The 25,062-nt window shown below is 41.2% G+C and overlaps 1 protein-coding gene across 1 annotated transcript; it reads left to right on the top strand.

The window, feature by feature from the left end:
• Positions 1–5,599: 5,599 nt before the first annotated feature.
• Ca3 (carbonic anhydrase 3) lies at positions 5,600–14,369 on the top strand. The gene is made up of 7 exons (XM_021158334.3): positions 5,600–5,756; positions 6,401–6,598; positions 8,975–9,093; positions 10,402–10,494; positions 11,280–11,342; positions 12,113–12,268; positions 13,616–14,369. The coding sequence occupies exons 1-7, from the start codon at positions 5,723–5,725 to the stop codon at positions 13,733–13,735; spliced, it is 783 nt and encodes a 260-aa protein (XP_021013993.1). The 5' UTR covers positions 5,600–5,722; the 3' UTR covers positions 13,736–14,369.
• The last annotated feature ends 10,693 nt before the right edge of the window (positions 14,370–25,062 follow it).

The following is a 25,062-nucleotide window of genomic DNA, read 5'->3' as shown; positions in this document are numbered from 1 at the left end:
AGCTTGCTCCTGGGTGAGGTAGGGCTGGGTGGTGCAACCTTAGGAAGTGTGGACTAGGAAAAGGTGACTTCGACCTGTGGCTCTGTGCTTATGCATGGGCTAAGGCTGCCTCTTGAGAATGGGTCAGGTTTCATAGGACCGACTAGTTCTCTGGAGGATGGCTGTGTGTGGTGAGTCTGGCAAGCACATAAACAACTGTTTTGTGTGCACTGTTCATCATTGCCACATGTCCTCCTCTACCCAGATTCTGTCCTCCCTAGGGCCTGTCCAGAGCCAAGTCTTTGCAGAAGTCTTTTCTTAAGCCTCTAGAATGTCAGCTCTAGATTTGGGGCCCACCCAGGAATGTCTTACAGAATGGCATTGATGATTTAAAAGTCAACCTTTTAATACTTAAATTCTTTAAATAGATATTCAATTAAATTCATAACATGAGAGTAAAAATTCGTTTAACATTTTAATTTTTAAGTGTAATTGCCTTACACTGTTTACTGTTAGGAACGCAGAGAAGAGTGAGTGCGATTCTGAGAAGGCATCTAATCATCGGAGAGTCACAATGCTTTATATTGTGAAGTGTACAAAGAGTACCATCAGGGGAATCAAGATAACATTCTTCTAGTTCCTATAGAAAAGACATTGATGTATTTTTCTTCTCAGGAAGCAAAGTACTTTACATGACTGTAGATACAGTGTTGTTTCTTCTCCCCAAGCATAAGTCATTACAACGTCAATAAGTGCCTTAGCCTTGAGTTAGAATGAAAGCTGGAAACAAAAGAAGACCAGTCTAAGGCATCATTGATCTTATACATGACAAGAACATGTCAATTTTATGCACATGGGACAGTCTACATAATTCCTGATATAAACCGTTTTAAGCTATAAGGTATAGAAAAGTGAAGGAACAGCTGAACCAAAGGAAACTGTGAAAAGATACAGAGCAAGGAAGAATACATGCCTTATGGGAAGAGTAAAGGAAGCCTATAGATGCAATGAAGGATGGATGAAGAGCATGAAGAGCATGCTTTGAAAATACCCGAAACTCCATTAGCGGTATGAATTTCACTGGAAACAAAAATCCCGATCATCAAGTAGCATGAATATTTTTACAGCTCCTCAGATGAGTTTTAGGTATTATTGGAGTGCTGGGAGTTTCATTTAGCTCTGTTGGATGAATGCATTTTGTGTATAATTGGCTCTCTGTGGATGAAAGGTTTGCTCTGATTCTGTGGAGCAAAGGGCCAAAAGCATGACTACTCCAAGCAGTACAAGACAGTTTGTAGGAAAGGGTGAATGCGTGAGTATCAACTTTTATTTACTCAAGACATATGTTTAATGTAACGATGTCTATGGGTTAGCACCTACACTTTGTATCATGCCAGGAAGGCACTGTTTATGGCCTACAAGATGACTTTGCAGAGAGATGCTAAATGTGCTGAGCAAGGAGAGACACTAATTTTGCTGAGTACTCACTCTACTATCCAAAGCTATGTTTGTTGGCATTTCTTCTACACTCTGTCCAACAGTTACCTAGCAACAGCCAGGTAGGTCCAGCTTGCTATAAAAAAAATACACAAACAAAAAACTGTTTGGCCTCTCCATCTCTCTCTGACTCTAACTCTCTTCTCCCTCTGACAACTTTTTCCCTCCTCTCCTTTTCCCCCTACTTACCTCTCTCTTCATGTGTTCTCACTGGTCTGCTCTCTCTCTCTCTCTCTCTCTCTCTCTCTCTCTCTCTCTCTCTCTCTCTGTGTGTGTGTGTGTGTGTGTGTGTGTGTGTGTGTGTGTGTGTGTGTGTGTGTTTCTCTGTCCTCTCTCTTTCTCTGCCTCTACTTCATTCTCAACTTCCCTTCCATATCCCCAACTAAACTCCATTCTATACTAGACTGGTCATATGGCTGGTACCTGGTGGGGGGAAGGATGCCTCAGCATGGGCTCACTGAATCACGCCCCCCCCCCACGTGCCATACTGTGCTCTACAAAACATATTCTTCACTCTACAAAATATAACCTTGGTTTTGTAAGAACACATCACAGTCAACTGCCTTATATATTGTCATGTAAGTATCAACAGAACCTTGTAATAGGCACTGTTTCATCCATTTCCCATAGGAAGTACCTAAGACCAAACAAAAAGCTAGGCAAGCAGCTTAAATCCTTCTGAAAAGTCACAATCAAACAAACAAAAAACACACAAAACAAGACTCTGCCTGTTAAGTTCTATAAACAAACATTATCATTAGGTTACTAGAAACAAGTCTTGATGACAAGTGTTTGATCCTAAGAAAACAAACTATGAAATTCAATCATTTCCCTCCATTTAATATTCTTTAATTTATTGTACTATATCTATTGTATATGCTATATATAATATCGTATATAATATACTGTATCTGTATACTTAAATACTATATTTATACCATGAAAGTAACCAATTAGGTTTGGAAGAAACCAGTTTGAATTATGGACCTTGATGACCAGCTCTTACTTGATGGATCTGGAAGGATTTCATGCTGGGACTCATGCTCCCACTTTCAAGTAAAGTGATCATCCTGGCATATCCCAGCTAGGGTAGGCACTCAGGCAGCTCTCCTCCAGCCTTGCCAAGAACAGTGGCCAAAGAGAAGCTGGGTCCAGATTCCTCAGCTGTCACTAGCAGCAGACTCGGGAATCAAGCCTGTCATTTTCTATAGCATATCCTTAGCCAAGCTTCAGCTGACATTTAAGAGTGGAAAAGCCAAAGTAGGGCTGTCCACCACAGTCAGATAGCTTTATGAAAATTCTAAGTTTTGTTGCCTTTCTTTGCATTTCTCTCTTAGAACTTACTCTGTAAAAATTCTATAAAAATAAACGTTAGTAAAAACTTACGCTCTAAAACAAAATATTTGAGTTGATTTATAAAACTACTTCAAATCCTAGTTCATGTTTTTCTTTTTTAGTAAGGCAATACAAATATAAATTTTTATCACTTTTAATATTTTACATTCAGCTTAACAATATGATCAAGCTGACTTTGCCAAGGGCTCTCCTTTGCCTACTTTTCTCCTTTCTTCCCCCAGATCTCTTTCTCTGCATACACTCATTTGGGGAGACAAATCCAGAAAATTGCCCACTGCGTCAACTTTCCCATGATTCTGCTGGGAGAATGGGAGGAGATCATTATTAACAGCTCTTTTATTTTTCTCCTAGTTTTCTCCTACCTGTATTCTCTTAACTGTTCCTATCCAAGCCACCTCCTAAAGCCTAAAAGTCTTATTCCCAATGTGGAAGTATCTTTTCTTTGAGGATAGGCAATTTTGAAATATATAGTTAATTAAGTTGCAGTAACTCAGTACCATGAATATGATAATTTGCTGATCAGGTTTTTTTGAAAAAATTATTTGCAGATGAGTTCAATGAGGTAGAATTACTTTTCTTTCTTCCTCTCTCTCTCTCTCTCTCTCTCTCTCTCTCTCTCTCTCTCTCTCTCTCTCTCTCTCTCTCTCTCTGCAACAGGACCTTATTATGTAACTTTGGCGGCTCTTGAACTCACTATGTAGACCAAGCTGGCCAGGAACTCATAGAGACATGATTGCCTTGTTCACTCCTGATGCTGGGACTAAAGGCATAAGCCACTGCTCCTGGCTTATATTTACACAGTTATTCTGAATTATGTTAAGTTATAGTTTTCACTAATTTTATCCAAAGTACTGTTTGCAAACTTATATCCAAATTAGTTGTAAATTCTACCTAGTGTCTTTTTAAATATGCCCCACTATGTACATTGATAAGGGGCAGATAAAGCATTTAAAAAGCATTAAAAAGATTAAAGCATAAACAATAGTAGCATTATGAATCACTAGATTGCATTTATAATTCATTGTCTTTTTTACCTCAATACTCAGTTACAAATAAATCTTGGTAACTATAAGATTTAGCTATCAAAAAAAAATAAAAAATAAAATAAAATAAAATAAAAAATTAAAAAAAAAATTTAGCTATCAGTCTCCTGATCATCCAGATCAGAGTTTGTGTCACAGTTGACAGCATGGAATGAGACTACAGCTTACTCATCTATAGTCATGTGGCTGTAACTTTAAAGCATCTCTATTAATCTCACATACAGCAGCAGCCATCACGGTGAGCTAGAAACCCAGGTATGCATATACCCTTAGAGCTAAGGGTATTTGTTTCTCTGTGTTTGCTTGGATCTTCCAAACTAACTGAGAGTTCCTGATTCCACAGTGCTATTGTGTGGATCAAGTGATCCCTGGTCACAAAAATACCCTAGAGACTGACTCTGCCGGCGTCCAGGTTCTGAGTGCGGTCAGCCATTCCACATACCTAGCTGATGAGCTCTCTTTGCCATGATGAGAGATTTCCTCCTCAGCTTTTTTTACCCACAAGGAAAAGTCATTTTTATAAAAGTAAAAGTTATAAGAAAATGCTTGCAGAGATCTTGTTCAAGACATTTCCAAGAGAAAGTGTATCTTTCTGGTCTCAAGATATTCTTGCCCAAACTAGATTTTTTTTTCCTAATAGATATATAGAATTGCAAACATCTATTATACCGGCTTCTTTCATGTGAGCCATAACCAGATATTTCTAATTATACCTTTGTCATGCATAAGTGGGATATGCCAGTTTTAGTCTCTGTTTATGTGGTTTATTGTATTACAAAACACATTAAAACTGAGAGAAAAGACACGAGCTCCCCACCCCGCCCCGCCCTGCCCAGCTGGCCCCCAAACCGATTTCATAGACCTTTTCCTTGTTTTCTTTGTCTCTAATTATGTCTTAGAAAGTGAAATTTTTATGTAGTGTAGTCATTTTTGACTGTATCCTTTCAACGCTTCGGGTATCCTTGGTGCCCTGGGATGAACAGAGCAAAGCTCTGTGGCTCTGTCCCAGACTGCTGCTGACTGAGGCTGGGGTGCAGAGTCCCTCCCTGGCCAGGGATCCAGTGCTGTGCTCCTGAGTCGTATTAGACAAACTAAGCTAGACTGGTGTGAAGCCTAGGCGGTCTACCTTACAGACTCATCCCTTTAAGGATACCGGGACTGGAAAGCGGGCAGTCCCAGACGACTCCTCATCTCTATTCCCAGAATTTTACAGGTTTTCCGGAGGAGAATCACGCTCTAGTCAGAGGATCAGAGGAGTTCTTTCCAACCTAACCGGATTCCTGCGGGGAAAGGAACCCCCAGCATCCAGAGACCGCAACAGGTCCTCCATTCTGAGTTAAAAGTCTTCTGAGAGAGGCTGCAAGAGCCGCGGGTGCAACTTTTAGTTGCTAAGTAACACCTTAAGACTGCAGCATGAGCCGGCTGCTCCTCCAGACCCCCAAGTGCAGGAAAACTGGAGGGAACCAGCCAAAGCGGGAGATCTTAGAAAGCTCAGCTGCTTGGTAGCCTGCAAAGTGAACAGAGGAAGGAGCCAGGGCTCTTGTGAGAGCCAAGAAAGGGGGGGCTCTGTCCCCCTCCGTTCCCCCTCCGTGCCTCCTCCCTGCCCCCTCCTGCTACCCTCTCACCCGGACAGCTGTCCAGCTCTTGTAATTCATTGGCTTCTCCTGCCCCGGCCTTCCGAGTACCACCCCAATCCAGTTTAGCCCCCTGCCTCACCGCTGACCTAATAAGGCCATGCACACTGCAGGAGATTTATATAAAAGAGGGGACTCTTGGAGACCTTGCCGGACAACAGGAGCAAGAAAGAGCAGGAGCTGTCCAGCGCTGAGAAACACCGAAAGGTGACCATGGCTAAGGAGTGGGGCTACGCCAGCCACAATGGTGAGTGGGGCTAGGACACAACAGGGTGTGCCTGCATTGCACAGGTGTGCAGGGAGGAATCGTTAAGAACTAGCATATAGTGAGAACTTTCTGGTGTTCCATGCTGCTGCTCTTTTTAACATGACTCATTGTTTTCCTTTCCACGGAGGAACCTGAAGCTCAGAGACATACTCACTATAACTAGCTTAAGGTCCGATGATGTGTCTGAGAAGTCACTCAGCCTGAAGTCAGGTCCAGTTGATTTTTTTCTGTGAAACTGACCAGTGAGCCTCTTTGAGCTTGGGGTCCGGTAACAATATTTGCTTTGACAAAGTCAGCCTTGGGAAAAAGAAGAAAATATCCCTTCCAAGCTGCAAAGTATTCCAAAAATATATGATCAATCTGTGATTCATTTCAAAGATAAGCTTTTCTGGCGACATGGTTCTCAAGCCGGGGAGGGAATGTGGAGATTGGAATGCTCTTCGAGCATAGGTAAGCAAGGTTCTAAATAGGTTTGAAATCAAAGTGCTGTGTTGCTCAGTCTGAACCAGAGACCTTTCTGTAGTCACTCTTTGGCTTCTGTCTACTTTGCTGGCACAGTTCACTAAATAGAGGCCTTGAGCTGTACTAGTAAATGAATAAATTCACTTTCATTTACTTCCTAGGTCCTGATCACTGGCATGAACTTTATCCAATTGCCAAAGGGGACAACCAGTCACCCATTGAACTGCATACTAAAGACATCAAGCACGACCCCTCTCTGCAGCCCTGGTCAGCATCTTATGATCCTGGCTCTGCTAAGACCATCCTGAACAATGGGAAGACCTGCAGAGTTGTGTTTGACGATACTTATGACAGGTCTAGTAAGTATAGCACTTCAGCAGGGTCATGTGGGTGTGTTCAGGATCTAATGGCAAGATGCAATTCGTAACACAGTAACAGAATTATGGGAAGCAGGAGAAGTTTATCCCTGAAATGGAGATGACTTTAGACTTGGCTTTAGTTGTGGAGAACTATATTCACACAGTGAAGAGGAATGTCACACCCTCTCGTTGCTGCAAAATGGCCATATGCCCAAGCTAAAGGTTAGCAAAACACTCCAGAGACAGAGTATGGATCCCGAGGGGAGGACAGAGAGTCCACATGGACTTTCTGACCACCGAGAGACAATGATTTTATGATTCCTGGTGATATGGAGAACAGGTTCGATCATGATGAAAGAAATAAAATGGGTCCTCTCTTTCCTGGTGACTGGAAGGAGGCTAATTAATGTGAAAAGGCAGAGTCACTGTGTGAGTTAAAGTGGCCTGGTTTCAGGAAGTATCTTTGTGGTGAGTGTTTCGGATGTATATGATCACTTTTTCTTGGGTCAATGTTAGTGTGGAATTGAAACATTCATGGGAGGTTTTATTTTTTAACCTACATTAGTAACTGATCTGTGAAATAAAATAAGACTAATTTGAAATACTTTGAATATTTGAATACTAATTTGAGATAATTTGAAATTTCAGAAAGGCTTGGTGGCTCATACCTGCAATCCCAATACTCAAGAGTCAGGGGCAAGAGGACTGCCACAAATATGCAGCGACCTTTGAGTTCCTAATGTGTTCCAAGCCATCTTGGGCTATAGAGTGAAACTCTGTCTCCAAAAAAAAAAAAAAAAAAAAAAAAAAGAAAAGAAAAGAAAAAAAGAAAAAACAAAACAAAAACAAAACAAGCATTACTTCATTGCAAATAAATCTAAGTGAGAATTAGTCTTTAGTAATTAATGCAATTTCCTAGAACCACATTCTTTATTAAACTAAAAATATCCTTTGTTGATTAAACAAGAATGGCCATTCTGGTGATGTCATAAGAAATAATGATAGAGTGACAGACAACTCCTCCCTTCCAAGGTAGGAGGAGTGCAAAAACTTACTACTTCCTGAGCTATTGTTACATGTTACTCTTTCCCAGTTTTTCTTTGACTTAAAAGCTGAATTGTCATTTAGAACAAAAACCAAAAATCAAACTATAACAAGAAAAATAACGAAATAAAAGTATCACTCACCAAGCCAAAACACATGAAATAGCATTTTTAAAAGAAAAATTGTTGAATGTTAGAGATTTAATAATTAGAGAAGTAATAGATTAATAATAAACAATTAACAATGAACTAAGCTAATAATTACTAATAAATTAATAGTAATTAGTAAATAAATTAGGCTCATATCCAAATCATTGCTATTTCCAGTGATTGAACAGGAAACTACAAAAAAAAAATCAAACTACTTCCCTTCCATATGATCAAGCTGGTTCAAGCCTAAAATTACTGCTTAAGTCTGCACTGTGGGGTTTCCTATGTCACTGAGAGAAGACAAGCCTTTCTAAAACAGCTGCCATTACAATGCAATTTGCATTGGACGTACCTTGTTCTATCTTGATTTTAGAGTTTCTGTACTGTTTTCATCATCCTTGGGAAGATATCTGCACCTTTAAATTACTCTCTAGGCAGAAGGAATTGAGACCAGATTACATGAGAGATTAAGATAAGTGCTGTACAAGCCCAAACTAATTCCCAAGAATGATCATATAGAGCCGTCCACCTTGACTAGCTTCCTGGGAAATTCCTGAACTTTTGTCCCATCTGACTTGAGTGGACACAGTCTAAAGCAGATGTGCATCAGGGTTCTCACTTGTCATCTAAGGAAAAACACAACTAAAAGTGGGACTTGAAAAAGGAATTCCTGCCTGCTCCATGGTCCTCGACAGGGGCACTGTGAGATGAGCTTAAATCTCAGTTAATCCTCACAGCGGCTCACAGAGTGTGGAATTATTATCACCTTCTCAGAGATTCAAAGACCAGTTCAGAGAAGTTGAGTGTCTTGCCTGAGATCACACAACAATGAGAGAATGACCTCAAAACGGTACCTAAGTCCTGTCAAATGCGTGGCTCTTCCCGACAGTGCTGTACGGCTGATCTGTTCTCAGGGCCCTCATAGTTCCTCTGGTGCTTTAATTTGTTTTCTAGAGTGTTAAAATGACAAGGCATGCAAGCAAAAATAAGAGAGAAAAGAAAATTCTTACCTTGATATATTCTGACTTAAAGTTACAAGCACGGTGGGAGTGGCTCCATATTCCCAGATGGTGACATCTTTTACCCACAATGTTTCGAGACTTGTTTCGTGAATGCTTGTTTCAGACAGAGCTCTGCAGAGGCAAACTGAACTCACCATTTGACCTTGTTGTTTTACTCGCAGTGCTGAGGGGTGGTCCTCTCTCTGGACCCTACCGACTTCGCCAATTCCATCTTCACTGGGGGTCCTCTGATGACCACGGCTCTGAGCACACTGTGGACGGAGTAAAATACGCTGCGGAGGTAGGAGGACCTGCCCCATTCACTCTAGGTCTCTAACAGTCAACATGGGAAAGTTAGAAACACAACCCTTTCTGCTTCAAGCCTCTCACTGAAGATGTTTTAGCTTTAACATATAGTGAAGCCATCAAATATCCTAGGTCAGAGAGAAGTGGGCAAGTGGATTAGCATCCTCCGTGAGTATTCCCCAGGTTACACTGAGAAATGGACCATAGACTTGAATAGAACCAGAGCAACAAGGAAGCAAATTCATGGGAAGCACCCGTATGCATTAGCTCCTTTGATCCCCGCTACAACCTTATGTACAATGTTACAAATTGGCAGCTGACACACTTGAGGGTTACATAACAGAGGCAGAGTGGCTGGGCCTGGTGTTCTTTGTACAAACTAGCTTCAGATACCACTTTTATGAGTATATGTAGTGCTTCAAAAAACAGCTTCCTGTAATTACAAACAAGTCTTACTTTCTGCTTGCTTAAGGAAGTATGCTTATACACCTATGCATCTCATTTAAGGCAATAATTTGCAAATGGAATAAGACAGGTCTCCTCTGTTTTCCTTAGGAAGCCAGGTCTATATAGCATTGACAAGAAGTGAACAAAATTTCATTTTTTCTGCTTTGGTCTTTTCCAAGGCAGATGGTGATTAGCATTGGGGTAGGACAGAAATGTGGCTGTGGCAACACACTGTTTCTGATCCCTCGGGGCATCCCTGGCCACTTAGCTGGTGGCTAAGTAAACTCAAAGAAACTCCAAGTGCTGACCAGGCCGGGCCATGCACATTTAGAAGGGTATAGCCATTCCTCTACAGCCAATCTAGAGAGCTAGGGTAGAGAATGATAGAGCATTAGAGACGTCTTTCTGTTAGAGTTTTCCTCCACCACTAGAGAAAGTCCAGGCTAATTTTTTCCAAATGTAGAAAAGGCTTTGAGTGCGATGTTTGTGTATGGAATTATCACACATTTTTTTGAACTTGAATATAACATTTTAGCAGCTATGAACTATTTCTTGCTATTGTAAGTAACTCACTATGGACAACTTGATTGTTAAAGCTGTGCTCACATCCTAAATTAAGATAAGCCAGACACTGGAGCTCTGTCTAAGCAGGGACAGGAGCTTCCATACATTTTTTTTTATTTGAACTATTAAAATGTCACCAAAGTATTGCTTATTAATATTTAGAATTTCATCAACTTCCATGAAGATGTTTGGTAACAACCCTGAGACTGCACACCTTTGGGTCTCTTGTGGATAATAGTGCCCATTTCCATATCAAAGGATTTATCTCACGACCTGTGTTTGGTGGTTGCAGCTTCACCTGGTTCACTGGAATCCAAAGTATAACACCTTTGGAGAGGCTCTGAAGCAGCCTGATGGCATCGCTGTGGTTGGCATTTTCCTGAAGGTGAAGTAGATACTGACACTAATTTTTTCTTGTTCAGAATGTAGTCCTTTTCTAATGTTTAGGAGACCACATGTTCTGTCCTTCCTTATGTTTGAGGCATGTGTGAGGGTGGCGACGCAAAGCTTCCAAAGGCAAGAGCAAAGGCTGACAGTGTCCATTTTCCTTCTCCAATACTCTATTTCCATCACAGTGGAAACCAGAAAGCCAGTGCTGGGAACGTCTGTGATGCCAGGCGCCTGGCTAGACCTCTCCTTGGCTTAGGGAGGCCGCCACCCACAGGATCTCAGACTAGGGTGGCAGAAGCAATGTGTGTGTTGTTCAGCCAACCTTGGTTTAAAGTGGATTTAGTGTCATTAACACATGAACTTCATGGTAACCCAATCTGAATTTTAAGCCCGCAGTGAAAATCCGACTTTTTTCATTCCAAGTGACCTAGTTTGTTCTAGGTTCTGAATTCACTGACTGTGAGAAAAAAAGACAGTGGGTGTGGGTGTGGCTGTGGATACAAAGTGTGCCCTGGCTTTTACTCTTTTAAAGAACTTTGCAGAGGGCCAAGGAACAACATGTAATTTTGTGGTTTTGCACTTCAGAGAGCTGAAATCCAAATTTAGATCAGAAAATATATACTCTACAATCTTTCAGGGTGAATAAAGTTATATTTGGCTTAACCTGAGAATATGGAAGACATAAATACTGATTACATGTGGATGGGTCAAATCAGATTTAAGATGATCTTCAATTATGGCAGAGGGGAAAATATCTCATTTGATGTCATTTTCTTACAGATAGGACGGGAGAAAGGCGAGTTCCAGATTCTTCTTGATGCCCTGGACAAAATTAAGACGAAGGTAAGGGTGAATCATTTTCGCTCTACAAACCTAAGACAATATCAATTGTCATTTTGAATTTCAGGTAGAGTCTGTCACTGTCTGATTGATACCCTCCGTTGCATACAAAAGTAAATTTGTTAGTGCTGAGACCTTAGAGCACTGCCACAGCTGTTATTTCAATTGTTAGTCAGCCTCTCAGATCAGTACTTTCCCTAGGAAGAAAGTGAGAGGTCCCAGGGTCTGCTTGCCCCTCTCCTATCACGGTGGGCACAGGATTGCTGAGGCTCTTCAGGCCAGGCACAGTCACACTCTCGATCCTGGTATTGTCCTTTCCTGGTAGCCCCACATATTTTAAATATTAACAGTAAACTCTTGTAACTAATAGACACATTTTAGTTGTCTTTGATGTTGTTCTAAGGAGCTGCTTTTAGGTGTAATACTAGAAGTAAGTATTCTAAGCATGGCATGTACTAAAGTGAAAGTCGTCACATCAAACTTCCAAGAAGTAATTCTACTCCAGTCTGAGTCTCTCTGGGAGAAAGGGCAGACTCTCAGTCCCACCCATCGTGTAAACAAGGCATAACATATTGCACTGACTATGACAGATAAAGTTTGAACACCAAGCAGATTCCTTTTCATCTGTGGTTTATTAGTGAAGGGCCTGAACCTATTCAAATGTCTGCTTTCCCTTTCGCTATTGAAATCAGTTCTCGTGAATGAATAGATGAGGCCTCTAGGGGGCGCTTGGCGCACGTGCCAGCTTAGAGAGCCTGCTTGGTGTCTTCCAGGGCAAGGAGGCTCCTTTTACACACTTCGACCCATCATGCCTGTTCCCTGCTTGCCGGGACTATTGGACCTACCACGGCTCCTTCACCACGCCGCCCTGCGAGGAGTGCATTGTGTGGCTGCTGCTCAAGGAGCCCATGACTGTGAGCTCAGACCAGGTGAGGCCAACTGCAGAGCCCTGCGTGTCAACTGGGGACTGCAGACCGCAAAAGCTGAAATAGATGTTGAGAGCTAGACTGGTGGTGTAGTCCTCAAGATGTCTCACAGTCTGGCCTCTAGAAATACATTCAGCTTGTTCAGTTCAGTTCAAGGATGCTTCCTAAGGGTAGTCGGACAACACAATCCCATAAGAGCCCGTGGAACCCTGAACCCATGAACTTCCTTCATTAGTATGAGTGAAGACTGGCTAGGAGATGGGGTAGCAAATTCAGGCCTGAGGACGAGAAAGGTGCAGAAATGACTTAGCAAGACACCTTTTGCGGGATGTTGCATTTCTCTAGATTTTTTTCCAAAAAAAGAACTTGAGGCTCAGAAACAAAACTTATTTCTTCACAAGGGCAACCAAGTACAAAGTTCTCATCCCGGGCCCAGCCTGTCTACTTCCAAGAGTTCCTAACTTGTCTTTTCACCCCTACCTTACTTCCATTTATCTAAAGAATGTGCTGGCAATACTTACAAGACACGACTTCCAGGAAAGCTAAATGGGTGTGGACATGGAGAACATGGTTAAAGTGAACCCCACAGGGCTCACAGCCTGGAATAGGATGTCTCACAGTAAAATCAGTTTCCCAGCCTGACTCCTTGGCTTAAGAAAGCAGCTTGTGTGTTTCTTCCAGGGCGGACCTAAGAATAAACCAACATTAAAAAAAGAAAATCAAGATTCACCTTTAACAGTCTTGTTAATTGGTATAAAGATTTTAAAAGTAAAATGACAATATTTAAAGGGGGAAAACTAAAAGAAAATTTAGTAGTGGAGCATAATATATTTTAACATTGCCAATCTAACTCTGATGTTCAGAAGACAGCTTGAAGCCTTGTGGGTTCTGAGCATCGAATTCAGGTTGTCAGGCTTGGCCATAGCACCTTTACACACTGAACTACCTCGACTACCAAGACACGATATTTTTATGAGAATTCCTCATTTTCTGATCCCTTAAGAAAAAAAAAAAGTACGCAGTTTAACATATAGCCCGTTTTAAATTTCTTTCTAGTCCTTTAAAATGTAATTCCATAAACACTTGACTTGATTACACTGTGGGAGCCTATTGAAGTTTTTCTTACGTTCAGGCATATGATACATCCCCATCCCCTTTATGTATATATAGTTCATGCTGAGCCCTGGTGTGGAAGGTGTAATTCTGAGAGCAGGGAATTCTGAATGTCAGAAAAGGTCTATGCTATGAACTGGGGCTTACAAACTCAGTCCTATCCCTGGAGCCTGGTTTGTGGTTTGTCTGGCCCAGTTAGAAAGCCTGTGGTTTCTAACAGTCTGCTTCCTCTTGCAGATGGCCAAGCTGCGCAGCCTATTCGCCAGCGCAGAGAATGAGCCTCCGGTGCCTCTGGTGGGGAATTGGCGCCCTCCTCAGCCGGTCAAGGGCAGGGTGGTGAGGGCCTCCTTCAAGTAAGGCTCTGGGCTTGCCCTCTTCCTGCAAGAAACTCTGCCCCTGAAGAGCCTGCTTGTCTCCTCCTGGTGCTCCCTACTTCAAGCTATCTGACAACACCTAGAGGAAGAGGAGAAGCAGTCACATGCAGCCACAGTGCCTTTTGACATGATCTAACCCAGAAGCATGAATTTCACACCTAACATTCTTAATAACCACCTTTTCTAAAAAAAAAAAAATAGTATTTCTAGTATGAATTCAGTGAAGAAGAAATAGATGGAAAAATAGCGATAGAGAACACTGGCTCACTGAGCACATTAAACTCAGAATCTCAGCACTCGTATTTTCAGGCTGAGTTACGGATACTACAGAAGTGATGGGCCCATGCTATGTATACGGGTATGGAGGAGTATGTGGACCTTACCACACTTAAGTGAAAACACAAGTTAACATCATTGTAGATCTCAAAAACTGAAGTCATAATGTGTTTTACCTCAAATAATACCAGCAATACTCCATCACTCGTTAAAAATTTGCCTACTACCAAGTTTGCCTGGCTTTAATCACCTATAAAACACACCCATAAGGCCAGGTGTTTTAAAATGTTTGATCCAGCATTTAAATTTCTTCTTCATAAAGATGATTTTCTTTGCCCAAAGTAGAGCCATTTATTTTTTATTTCACTACTTTAATCTTTGCATGCCTATTAAAAACAAAAACAAATAAACAAACAAAAAAACAAAAACAGCAACAACAAAAAAACTGTGTCAGGTGTCTTTTGAGTTGGAGGCTGGGATGACTGGTTCCTGGAACAGTAAGGAGGGGATGTCAACACTGAAGCCAAGAGCTTGCGTTGATCACAGAAACAATCAAGACAGAATGCAAATGAAAAGAATGTGTATCTTCTCCTTAAACTGAAAATTCAGAGTAAGTCACTTGTTTTAAGGTAACATATGAAGTGACAAGCTTCACTATGGCAGTGTCATTTGTGTTAGGAATTACACTTAGTTATAACTCAGCCCTCCATCACTGCCCTCTCCAGGTGACAGCTTCCCACAAAGTCCCCTCCTCTGCTTTAACAGGAATTCCATTGTCCCTCTTCTTTAAGATCTTTCTCCCCTTCATGATCCCTTTTCTAGTTTCACGACTACACACATATGTCTACACACATATAACTTTAATTCTGATTTATATGAATGAAAGGAGATATTCAGTATTTATCTTTCTGAGGACAAGGCAATCGGTAAGGGAGTCAGACCAAGCTGCCAACCTGGGCAGTGGGTGTTGGCCCATCTCATCATGTGAGTGCTCCCAAAGCGTTAAGTCAAAGTTGACGAGGACTCTGGGATCCAGGCCAGTGCTATGAGCTAGTGCTCTTTTTAGTCATAACAGAACCTTTTGTATAATCTTTTTTAAAAATGTACAAAAAATGTACCACACAATGACATGTCCCGACAGTGCAGAAAGACATATACGGACTATTAATACATTTAATGTTTCTAAACACAAAGTCCAGTTGCACAGCCAAAAGGTGGTTATCTTTCAGCTCTTGAGTGGCTGGTGTGTTAGTGACTGTAGAAAAGGGTGGCAATAGGCAGTGGGAACAGTCCTGGGTCCGGGAGCCCTGAGGCACTGGAAGTCAGACCATGTGATAAAGTCCTGTGAGGCTGGAGTTATTTAATAGATTACCACTTGGGTGAGGCAAAACCAGGTTGGTCAGTGTGAAGAGGATGTGTTAATTAAATCCCTTGAAATTAGGAGGTGTGGAGCTCTGATCATTAGTGGTAATACACAAGCTGCTTGTCTCAGGGCATTTAGCTTGTAATGTTCAGAGCTCTGTAAAGACTGTATCCATTATTTAAGCTATGTCTGGTAGGCACGTGGTCTCACACTGATTAAAAATGGTTACTATTCTAGTGCCTGGCTGGACAAGGCTGGAGGAGGCTGTCTCCCTGGACCTTGTGGCTGTGCTCCACGAGGGCATAGGCTCTATTTCCACCATGGGCATGGCACCATCGGCACCTAATACTGTGTCAGAAGAATTGAACCACTTGCTTAGGTGAACAGATGATATCATGAAAAAAGTTCGCTGCCACAATAAACTTCTTTTGGAGTATTGAAAACTGACACGTGCTTCTGCATTCAGGGACCATCATTTTCCAGATTGAGTACAGGCCTCCAAACAATTGCACCTCAGGCCTCTGTACCTTGCAGAGCAGTTTGCCATGAATTGCCATCTAAAATGGCTCTGGAACCCATCAGTCTTATTCGTCTGAACCAGTCATAAATATGTACATAAGATACAAGAATAACAACCAACACAAGCAAAATTAACATAAAAAATTAGTCCAATACATAGTCCAATAACACATTAACTGCATTTACTGAAAATTAGTTCTAGATATTCTTCAATATAAGAATGAACTCTGGGCATGTATAGTATATAATTAAGCATAAAAATATAAAATGAGTAAGAATAAACAAGAGGTCTATATGCCAGATTTTGTTCATATTTAATGTATGAAAACTTAATGAATTTTAATAGATGAATCCCTGGAGTGAGACACTGTAAGAGCTAACCATGTTTACATGTTATTTTCATTTTGGGCACTAGATGGCGATAAAATCTCTGTTGCAAATTAACAGCTCTTAAAGCCACCCTGGGTTGCAATCATGTATATGTCTAAGTTGCTAAGTTTTTCAAAGTACTTTGAACTGACATCATGTTTCCTTTGCTTACAGGTTTGATATTTTCTATTAGTAGTGACTGACCAAAAAGATGAAGGATTTTTACTTATTCGTAAGAATCTTAACTGAAAAAAGGGGAGGTGAGGCTAACTGGGAAGCACTCACTAGACTGCGAGACTGATAAACACTGAGCATATAAAGTCCTATTTCGTATGTAGACAGATGGGAAAAATCACACAGCGTCTGCTGGACAGGAGCCTACGAGGGACTGTAGTCTTCGTGCCTGTGTGGAGGAAAACAGGATCTATAGGGAGAGTTAGTTTAAGAATTAAATTAATACACTTAAAATACAAAGAAGTGTCGTTCTGACAAATTTCTCAGTGAGAGTTAACACTTATCCTTTTAAAATTAATTTTACTTCACGTTAGAAAATGTCTAATGGCTTATTACAATCCCAAGTTCCTGCTTTCACGTAGCTGTTTGCAGTGTTAGGGATCTAGACTTCATCTGTTCAGATGAGAGAAAGAGGTATGAGCATTCTCACTTAATTCTGCTTATATTTGGTGAATTTCTTTTAAATTTGTGTGTGTGTGTGTGTGTGTGTGTGCACTTAGGTAGGTAGTTCAGTGGTGGGTGGGTGTTCATTTAGGTAGGTAGTTAAGTGGTATGTGTGTTCATGCACTTTTGGGAGTCAATTCTTTCCTTCTACGTGGATCTTGAGGAATCAAACTTAGGTCTTTAATCTTGGCAGCAGGAGACTTTACCATCTGCTGGCCCAGTGATGATATTTAAAAGCAAAATACGCAGCAGAGGGAAGTGTGGTCACACTGAACCAACACACTGCCTAAAGAGGTGGTTTAGAGGAAGGTTAAATAATTTTTCATGGGGCAGTTTCTGCTTTGGGAGCTCTGTTCTTACTGTAGGAGATGTGTGATTGGTGAGATTGACATCCAGAAAATCAGGCAGAGAGCAGAGGCCAAGGAGTTATCATGTTCATTTCTCTTCGACACTGGCTTTTCAAATGTCATGAAACAGGGTCCCCAAGGTGCTTCATGATGGGGGAAAATCCATCTGAATACGGAAGGCAGAAAGACTCCTGCGGTGAAATCAATTTTGAGCATGCCTAGGCATGTCCTAAAGTGTGGATGCCAGATGTATGTACAAATCACACCGGAGGAAAGTATTTATGCTTCTGAGGAGTCAGGAGGTCTAAGCAGAACATCTAGGATCAAGGGGGTTGCCAGTGCTAATGATCTACCTTCTGCAGATGAGAGAATGTTTAGCAGGTACAACCTGTGACAGCCCGGTCAGGTAGATAATCACAGGTGATCAGCCAGAGCAAGAGCGAGTCTAACAGCACAGTCCCAGGGGACAGGGCGCACTGCGGCAGCACAGCCCAGTGATCTAAACGCTAATTTTAGCCAGTTGAGAAGTCGCTCTGCAGTAAACAGGGAACCGGGTTCTCCCTTGTATTTGAATCAGTCCCAGGCAGAGGAGTCTGAAACCTCAGGGAAAATATATGTTTTTCCATAAAGTAAACACTTTCACTGTTCCAACTTGCCTGGAGTTTCTATCCCATCCATGCAATCTTTTGAAATTTGGATGGTTCCAAACACATTTGTTAAAGGGAGGTCACTCCCTAAAGGCCTCTTGATTCCCATGGAAGCATAATACAAATGGAAGTGCTGGAAAGTACAAGGGAGGCTTATAGAAATCACACTTAGGCCTTCCTGTGAGCAGTTTAGAGCAGGACCTCAGGTCACCAGGGACATACCTGGATGGAGCAGGAGCACTAGAGAAACTGCTGGCAAAAATGATGTGATTGTACAAGCCAAGCTGAGCCAAGTTAGAGTAGGGCCCAGTGCTGGGCAGAGAAGAGAGAGAAACGCTCCATACAATTCAGTGAATGTAAAGGGCCTACAGTTCTTTCTGTATACACTAATGGGAACAGCATGAGTACTTGAAGTCTCTATGTGAAATGAAGGTTGGTGTGTTGATATGAGTGTGATGAACAGTGGGGACTGCAAGGTTTTACAGCAGTACCTACTTGATCTTGAGACCTGAGGACCTAAGTTAGAGCCAGGCACCTGTTAGAACTCAAAAGTATTTGTCTGACTGATAAGGGATGGTAAAGTGAGACTTGTAAAATATTATTAGCTAGTCTTTGTCAGTGCTCCGGTGAAAGTTATTTCCTCGCTGTCTGAAGGTCAGAGATACGCCAGTGAGGTTTTAGAATATTGGAGAATCCAAATTTGTTAATGAAGAAAATGCATGGGGAAAAGAAGTTTTACATATATCCAAATGTTCGTTGCTCGTAAATTGAAAACTGAACTCGGTAAGGAAGAGACGTGTTTTAGGAGATATGAAAGGGAATTCTGTTCTAGGGTACTTATCTATTTTAACAGCTGCACTCCTGTGTGAACACTGAAGAGGAGCTGGCTTTGTGCCTGTGGATTAGGCTCCAGTAGCCCTCATCTGTGCCATCACCCCGTGCTTCTGTCTTCTCGGGCTCTTTTTCTTTCTAGAAGTTTCTCTTAATTTCTTCAGTAGTGACTTTAGCTCCCCAGTTGTTTCCAGTTTGGTGGGAGGCTGGTTAAAGCAATTCCATATACATGATAAAGAGTCCTCTTCCTCAGTCTAAGCTATGCCTCATGGTTAGAAATCTGAGAAAAGAATGCTTTTGAAGATTCAGGAGGCACTCCTACCTGAAACACTCCACTAAGACACTGAGTTCGGGGACGTGGGCCCTCTACATGGAGCACAGACAAATACTGTCAAATATGTTCATGTACTTATAATTACTACTCAATACCTTATTATGTGTGTATGATACTGGTCTTCAGCCTCGTACTCTACTACAAGCTACATCCTGTCTCCTCTCTGTTATTATTATTATTGTGTTTTGAGACAGACTTGCACTAAATTACCAAGATTTGTCTTGTACTTGTGGTTTTTCCACTCAACCTGTCGGATGCATAAGACCCTAGGTGTACACCACAAGGCCATCTTAGCCCTTATTTTTTTAATATAGGTAAGAATACTTTGGAAAAATAAAAAATGAAATTTGACCTTAGAAAATTGAGAGAAAGCAGGATTATTTTGGTGTGGGGAGGTTAGATGATTCTTTGCATGTTAGCTCATAGGTTGAGTTGTAACTTTCTAGCTGCCTTCTGTAAATTCTTTTCTTTTAAAGGAACATTTTAATGACATTTCACTAAAGAAAGTCTGGTTTCTCCCTTTTCCTTTGTTTTCTTCAGACAGCCTGTTGTCAAGATTGTGAGGTATGCTGAACCTCTTGTCCTTAGCAGCCTAATTGATAGAGAACATAGATTGGGCCCCAGGAGGGAGGGAGAGTTCCAGAGGAGTCAGGGAACAAACAAGAGCTCGGAGAAAAGATGAGGCTAGAAGCAATGCCTTTCGCTGAGCAAGCATTCGATAGGAGACACGTGTTACAAGTACATCCACAAGTGACTTTGTAAAGCCTCTTCTCAGACACATGTTACAAGTAAATACACACATGACTTTGTAGTCTCTTCTCAGAATGAATCTAGGCTTTTCTAATGTACTTATATGTCAAGAGAACAAGAGATCAAACAAGATCAATAAACTATGTGGATGCAGGAAAAAGAAAAGAACCAGAAGAGAAGGACAGCCTCTGAACATTGCATTGGAGAAAGGCTAGTTTGGGCTGTTGCTACCAAAAGAAGAACTTATCAGGCATAGGCACAGCCAGCAACACAGGGGAGTGTTTACTAGAGATATAAGCACCCATTGGAAAGGACGCTTAGATAACAGGACTTGGGGCAGGTGACCTGAAAAGTGTGGTTGTGTGTCAGCAGGCCTGGGAGCCCACCATGGACTCCAGGCATATTTGGGATGATTCCAGTGAGCCCCGTGGCACACAACCCCCAAACAGAACTTTTTTTTTTTTTAAAGTTACATAGGCATACATGTAACTTGTATATCTGTTATATAATTTTATATATAATGTTTTATATAACAGATACTACTGCTATAAAATAAAAGCAAATAACTTTAGAGGATGAAAAAAATCAATCATAAACACAAGTTCCGTTTTCTTCCTGCTCTTGGAGTGAGACACTAGGGACACCTCTGAACTGTGGAAAGCTGGGTAGAGTTTTCTGCTTACAAGAGCAGCAGTGGTCTCCTCTCTATCTACCCAACCTGTTCTGTCCTACATTTCCTCGCTCTGCTAATCCATTATTTCATGCACAGCCTTACAAAATGGGCACCAGAAAATGAAATAAGAAGAGTCTTGCACCCTGGATGTTAGAAAAGCAGCCCCCCTGCCACGGTGCAGGAAGGGAAGCACGGAACTTGGACTCTTCAGCACCAGAACTTGGTGGACGTGTCGTGAATTGTTATAACCCTTTCAGTATAGTCAGACAATGAAAAGAGAAAAAAAGGTTTAAAGGACATCTGTTGTTGTGAAGGAGAGAAGGAAGGAACGAAAGGAAGAGAAAAGAGGAATCGAAGGATGGAGGGGAAGGAAAGTGAAGAAGAGGAGAGACAGAAGAAAGAAAAAACATATTTTGTGACATATAAAAGTCAAGTGACATTTTGTCTGTCCACTGAAAAAACATTCAGTTATTCATTCAAATGTATTTTTATCTTTCAGACACTGTACTGAGGTGGGTGGTGAAGGAGAGACAAGAGATAGAAATACTGTTGATAATTACAGAGTATAACTTTGAAATTTTGTGTTAAGTGGTTAAAATGCATTAAATTATTTTATGAAGCAAAGATACTTAAAGAAAATGCTATCAGCATTCAAAGTCAGACCAATGTTCTTAGCTTATATGCTTTCTTTCTTCCAGAATCCTGATATTGAGTAGTTCAAAACTTTTCAAACAAATTTTATCTGAATGAAAATATGTTTCCTTTCTGCTTCTGAATGAACTTGAGTAAGCATAAAATGAGAAAACCAGCTATAAAATGTAGCTATGTTCATTCTCTGAAGCCCGCTCATACATGCTACAGGACTGTGAAGGTGCTGGCTGTGTGTGTGTGTGTGTGTATGTGTGTGTGTGTGTGTGTGTGCTGTCTGCTCCCCTGGGAGTAGACTGCTAACTCTGGCCTCCTGCCCTTAAGCAAGAGGAAGCATTTAGTTCTGATGCCTTTACCCCTTCATGGAAAGTGTTAGCTTGCTTATGTTAGTAAGAGGAAGTCAGAAATTCCCCAGAGTGGTGATTTATTGGTAAAAGAGAAGTTTAATCATTCAGTGAATCTAATGCTCACCTAACAAGCTGTTAGGATCTGGGTAGCACTGGGTGCACACTCAAGCAGCATAAACTGACAATTTTCCCAAGGTGCAGTGGTAGGGTTGGTTTTATTCTTTTCTTTCCAATCCACTGAACCAAAAATAAGTGAGGGACTATTAGGAACATAGCACAGTTCTAGGTCTCAGATGTTTTTCAATACAAAGGTAATTACCATAATTGTTTCCCAGACCTTTGAGAAAAGAATTACCTTATAGTGTGTGTTTGTGTATGTGTGTGTGTGTGAGAGAGAGAGAGAGAGAAAGAGAGAGAGAGAGAGATACAGAGATACAGAGATACAGAGAGAGACAGAGACACATAGAGAGAATGAACCCAAGACTCTGAAATTGCTAAGCAAGCATTCTGCATCTGGGTTCTATCCGCCCTTTAGAGTAGAGACAGTCTTATGTCAGGATTTTACAGAGTGACATAGTGGGACTTCCCTTATGTGAGGGGATACAACCCAAGGCTTCTAGTGCCAACTCAAAATGTAAATAGAAAACACACACATACCCCCCCACACACACACACTTAAGAATATTCTTTAATATTCTGAAGCTTTGGTATATAGTCCCAGAGTTATTCTATCCTCCCATGTTTCATGCCATGGTTACTACTTCTGTGCTATGGGTCATCACTGAGTGAAACAGGTGTTGCTTGAACAAAATCCTATGATACCTGGGCAGTGAATATGGTAACTAAGATGTCTGCTAAATAGCTATTGGCAGGTAGCGTTTACAGCATGGCTATACTGGACAAAGGATGGTTCATGTCCTGGGTGGGATGAAGCAGAACATTGTCGGATTTTATGAGAATAGTAGATGATAAAAATCTCATAGATTGTCTATTTCAGGAATTTTCCATTTACTACTTCCTGTTCTGGCTGACCACAGGCAACTGAAGCTAATGAGTAAATGGGTAAGGAACATTTTACTAGACAGGTGGAATTGGGGGTTAATAGTCCCAGGGTCTTTCCTTGTACATGGGTCCATATGCAGTGCCACTTTGGAATGTGCTCATTGGATGCCAGCCACACACCACCCCTGTCTCCCAAACTGGGAAAACCAGAAATGTATCCAGTGATGATCAATGTTCCTTACAAGGCAAACTGTTTGAGAACGGTGTTGGGAAAGGATGTCGGCCTTTATTAGATCTAGAAAATTGTGTATGGTAAATGGCAGCTTCCCTGAGTCACCAAATATTAAAAAGGTATAATTTACATACATGTCTAATTTTCTCATTTAACATTTCATTCTACTTCTGTGTAAAATGGACACTTGTTGACATACTTGAACTCATTGACTACTTTGGATGTATTTAGTTTTTATAGAAGTTAAATATTACCAGGTATCATGAAAAATCAAAGACATTTTTAAATGTCTTTAAATTTAAAAATGTACATACTACAATTTTTTTTAATCTACAAAACAGCTTGCTAAGGGCAGTTGAAGCCAACTGTTTGCAGATGTAATGTTAATGTTATCTCAGACACATATTTTACTTAGAGAGACTTTGCTAGGATGCTCTAAAAGTGTTCTGCATGTTGACCCAACCTGGCTTTCTGGAGTAGGACTGCACATAAAATTTTCACACATTGTTCTTCTAGCATCATGGACCAGGGTCCTTGACCAGGAGGAATGCACTGGCTCTCAGTGGGCCAAAGGACAGGTGGCTGAGGGTTCAAACCTGAACCAGAGTTGCCAGTTTGGTCCACACCTGACTCTTCCACTTGCTAGCTGAGTGACCTGTACTCAAGAAACTTATTTCTGTCCTCCAGTGCCACTGCTTCAGTACAGACTGATGTGAAGTGTTTAGAACTGCATTGTTAGCTACATGCTTTTAGTAAGTTAATTTTTTAGAATTGTGTTGGTAAATTAATACTTTTAGTAAGTTTAGAATGTAAAAACTCAAACACACTAATTAAATGCTCCTTTTCCGTTCAAGTTAGTGGCACAGAAAAGACAAACTATTATTTTTTAGTGAGAAAGTATTATAATAACCATTCTATTATTTATTCAGACGTGAAACCATGCCAGGCCTTTGAGATTTTCCAGACCCTCTTTCTTATAATGATATTCTGGAGCTAGAATTCTCCCTCATCAGTTTACAATGAAGCAGGGGAAGTTGCAAGAGACTGCCTATGTTGCTCAGGGCTATACTGAAGCCCTATGGTGGACTCAGCTCACACTGAAAGCTTAAATCTAATTTCACAAATGGGGACTTCTCCCTATGATAACAAGGACACTAACAGAGGAGTTAATAACACAGGAAGCCAAAGCTAAATGAAAATTTATCACTCAGCAGCCCTGGGTATGCCATATGTATTCCACACATGAACATGGAGGATTGAAGACTAGAACAAATCATGCAGGCTTATGCAGAAGGTAAGACCTAGAGACACAGTACAAATCCACAAACCCTGGCTCTCATTCCTTAAGAGGAATGCTGGTAGGTTCACAGGCCAAAAGGGAAGCCAGAGCCAGAGTTTCCATATCAGAGGAACTTGCATCTTTTTCTGGAAGTAATTCTTAGAAAGACACACACAAAGGCATAGGTAGCAAGAGTCACCCAGACCCTCTGTCTTGTCTGTAAAATGAAGAGATGAATTAGATTGCCTAAAGCTCCTAATTGTCTTAGTTCTAGTCTGTGTTGTTCTCTCCTTTGCACCTGTCACCTGGCTTCCTTGTATACTTAAACAGAAAACCTCTCCTTGGTACAGTGGTCTGTACTGTTCTTCTGGCTGCAAGTCCTGCCTGGCTGATGTGACTGCTTGTCTTCTTTTTCTTCATCCCAGTGATAAAGCTAGAAACTTCTTTGAGCAGGCTTTTATACTGACTTCTTATATGTGAGCTGTTCTGTTCCTGGTCATTCCTTACTGGTTCTTTAAGGGCTTCCTTCAGCAGGGCTTCTAGGACCCTCGGTCTGAGAGTGGCCTCTTATCCTGTGCCACTCTGCCTCTCGAGCTTCACACTCATTGGCATGGCTGGAATTCACCTTGTTTGTGTTTGCTCACTGTTCCCTACAGCCTTCATATCCATTCATCATGGGCTCCAAGAACATCGGCATCAAGTTGACATGGTAGCAGCCCAAAGTAGCACTTGAGATCTTGGGAAGTGAATGGGTTTACCTTATGTAGCCCCCCCCCAACATATGTAAAATATGTAGCACTTAGTAGTGGCTCAATAAATACAATAGTAAAATGATAACTCACATTTAATAAGCCATAATTGTTAGCATAATGTCAAACCTTTTTTTTACATGTTATATCATCTAGTTTTCACCATGACCTTATGATATGAATACCATTATTATCTTAGTATTATGGTGACATGCTGAAACTTAATTCAGAGTCACCTTAGGGTGCATGGTGAAAGCATATATATA

This window comes from Mus caroli, unplaced genomic scaffold (assembly GCF_978045245.1).
Source record: "Mus caroli unplaced genomic scaffold, Mus_caroli_1 scaffold_3, whole genome shotgun sequence".
Taxonomy (NCBI): Eukaryota; Metazoa; Chordata; class Mammalia; order Rodentia; family Muridae; genus Mus; species Mus caroli.
Note: the sequence above shows the minus strand (reverse complement) of the source record. Positions and strands in the feature narration are given on the sequence as shown.

What these genes read in the sequence shown, in the direction of transcription:
- Ca3 (XM_021158334.3), top strand. Translation starts at nt 5,723, where the DNA reads ATGGCTAAGGAGTGGGGCTACGCCAGCCACAATG. An exon ending in CGATACTTATGACAGGTCTA is followed by an intron (nt 6,599 to 8,974) that starts GTAAGTATAGCA and finishes TTTTACTCGCAG; the next exon opens with TGCTGAGGGGTGGTCCTCTC. An exon ending in TGGTTGGCATTTTCCTGAAG is followed by an intron (nt 10,495 to 11,279) that starts GTGAAGTAGATA and finishes ATTTTCTTACAG; the next exon opens with ATAGGACGGGAGAAAGGCGA.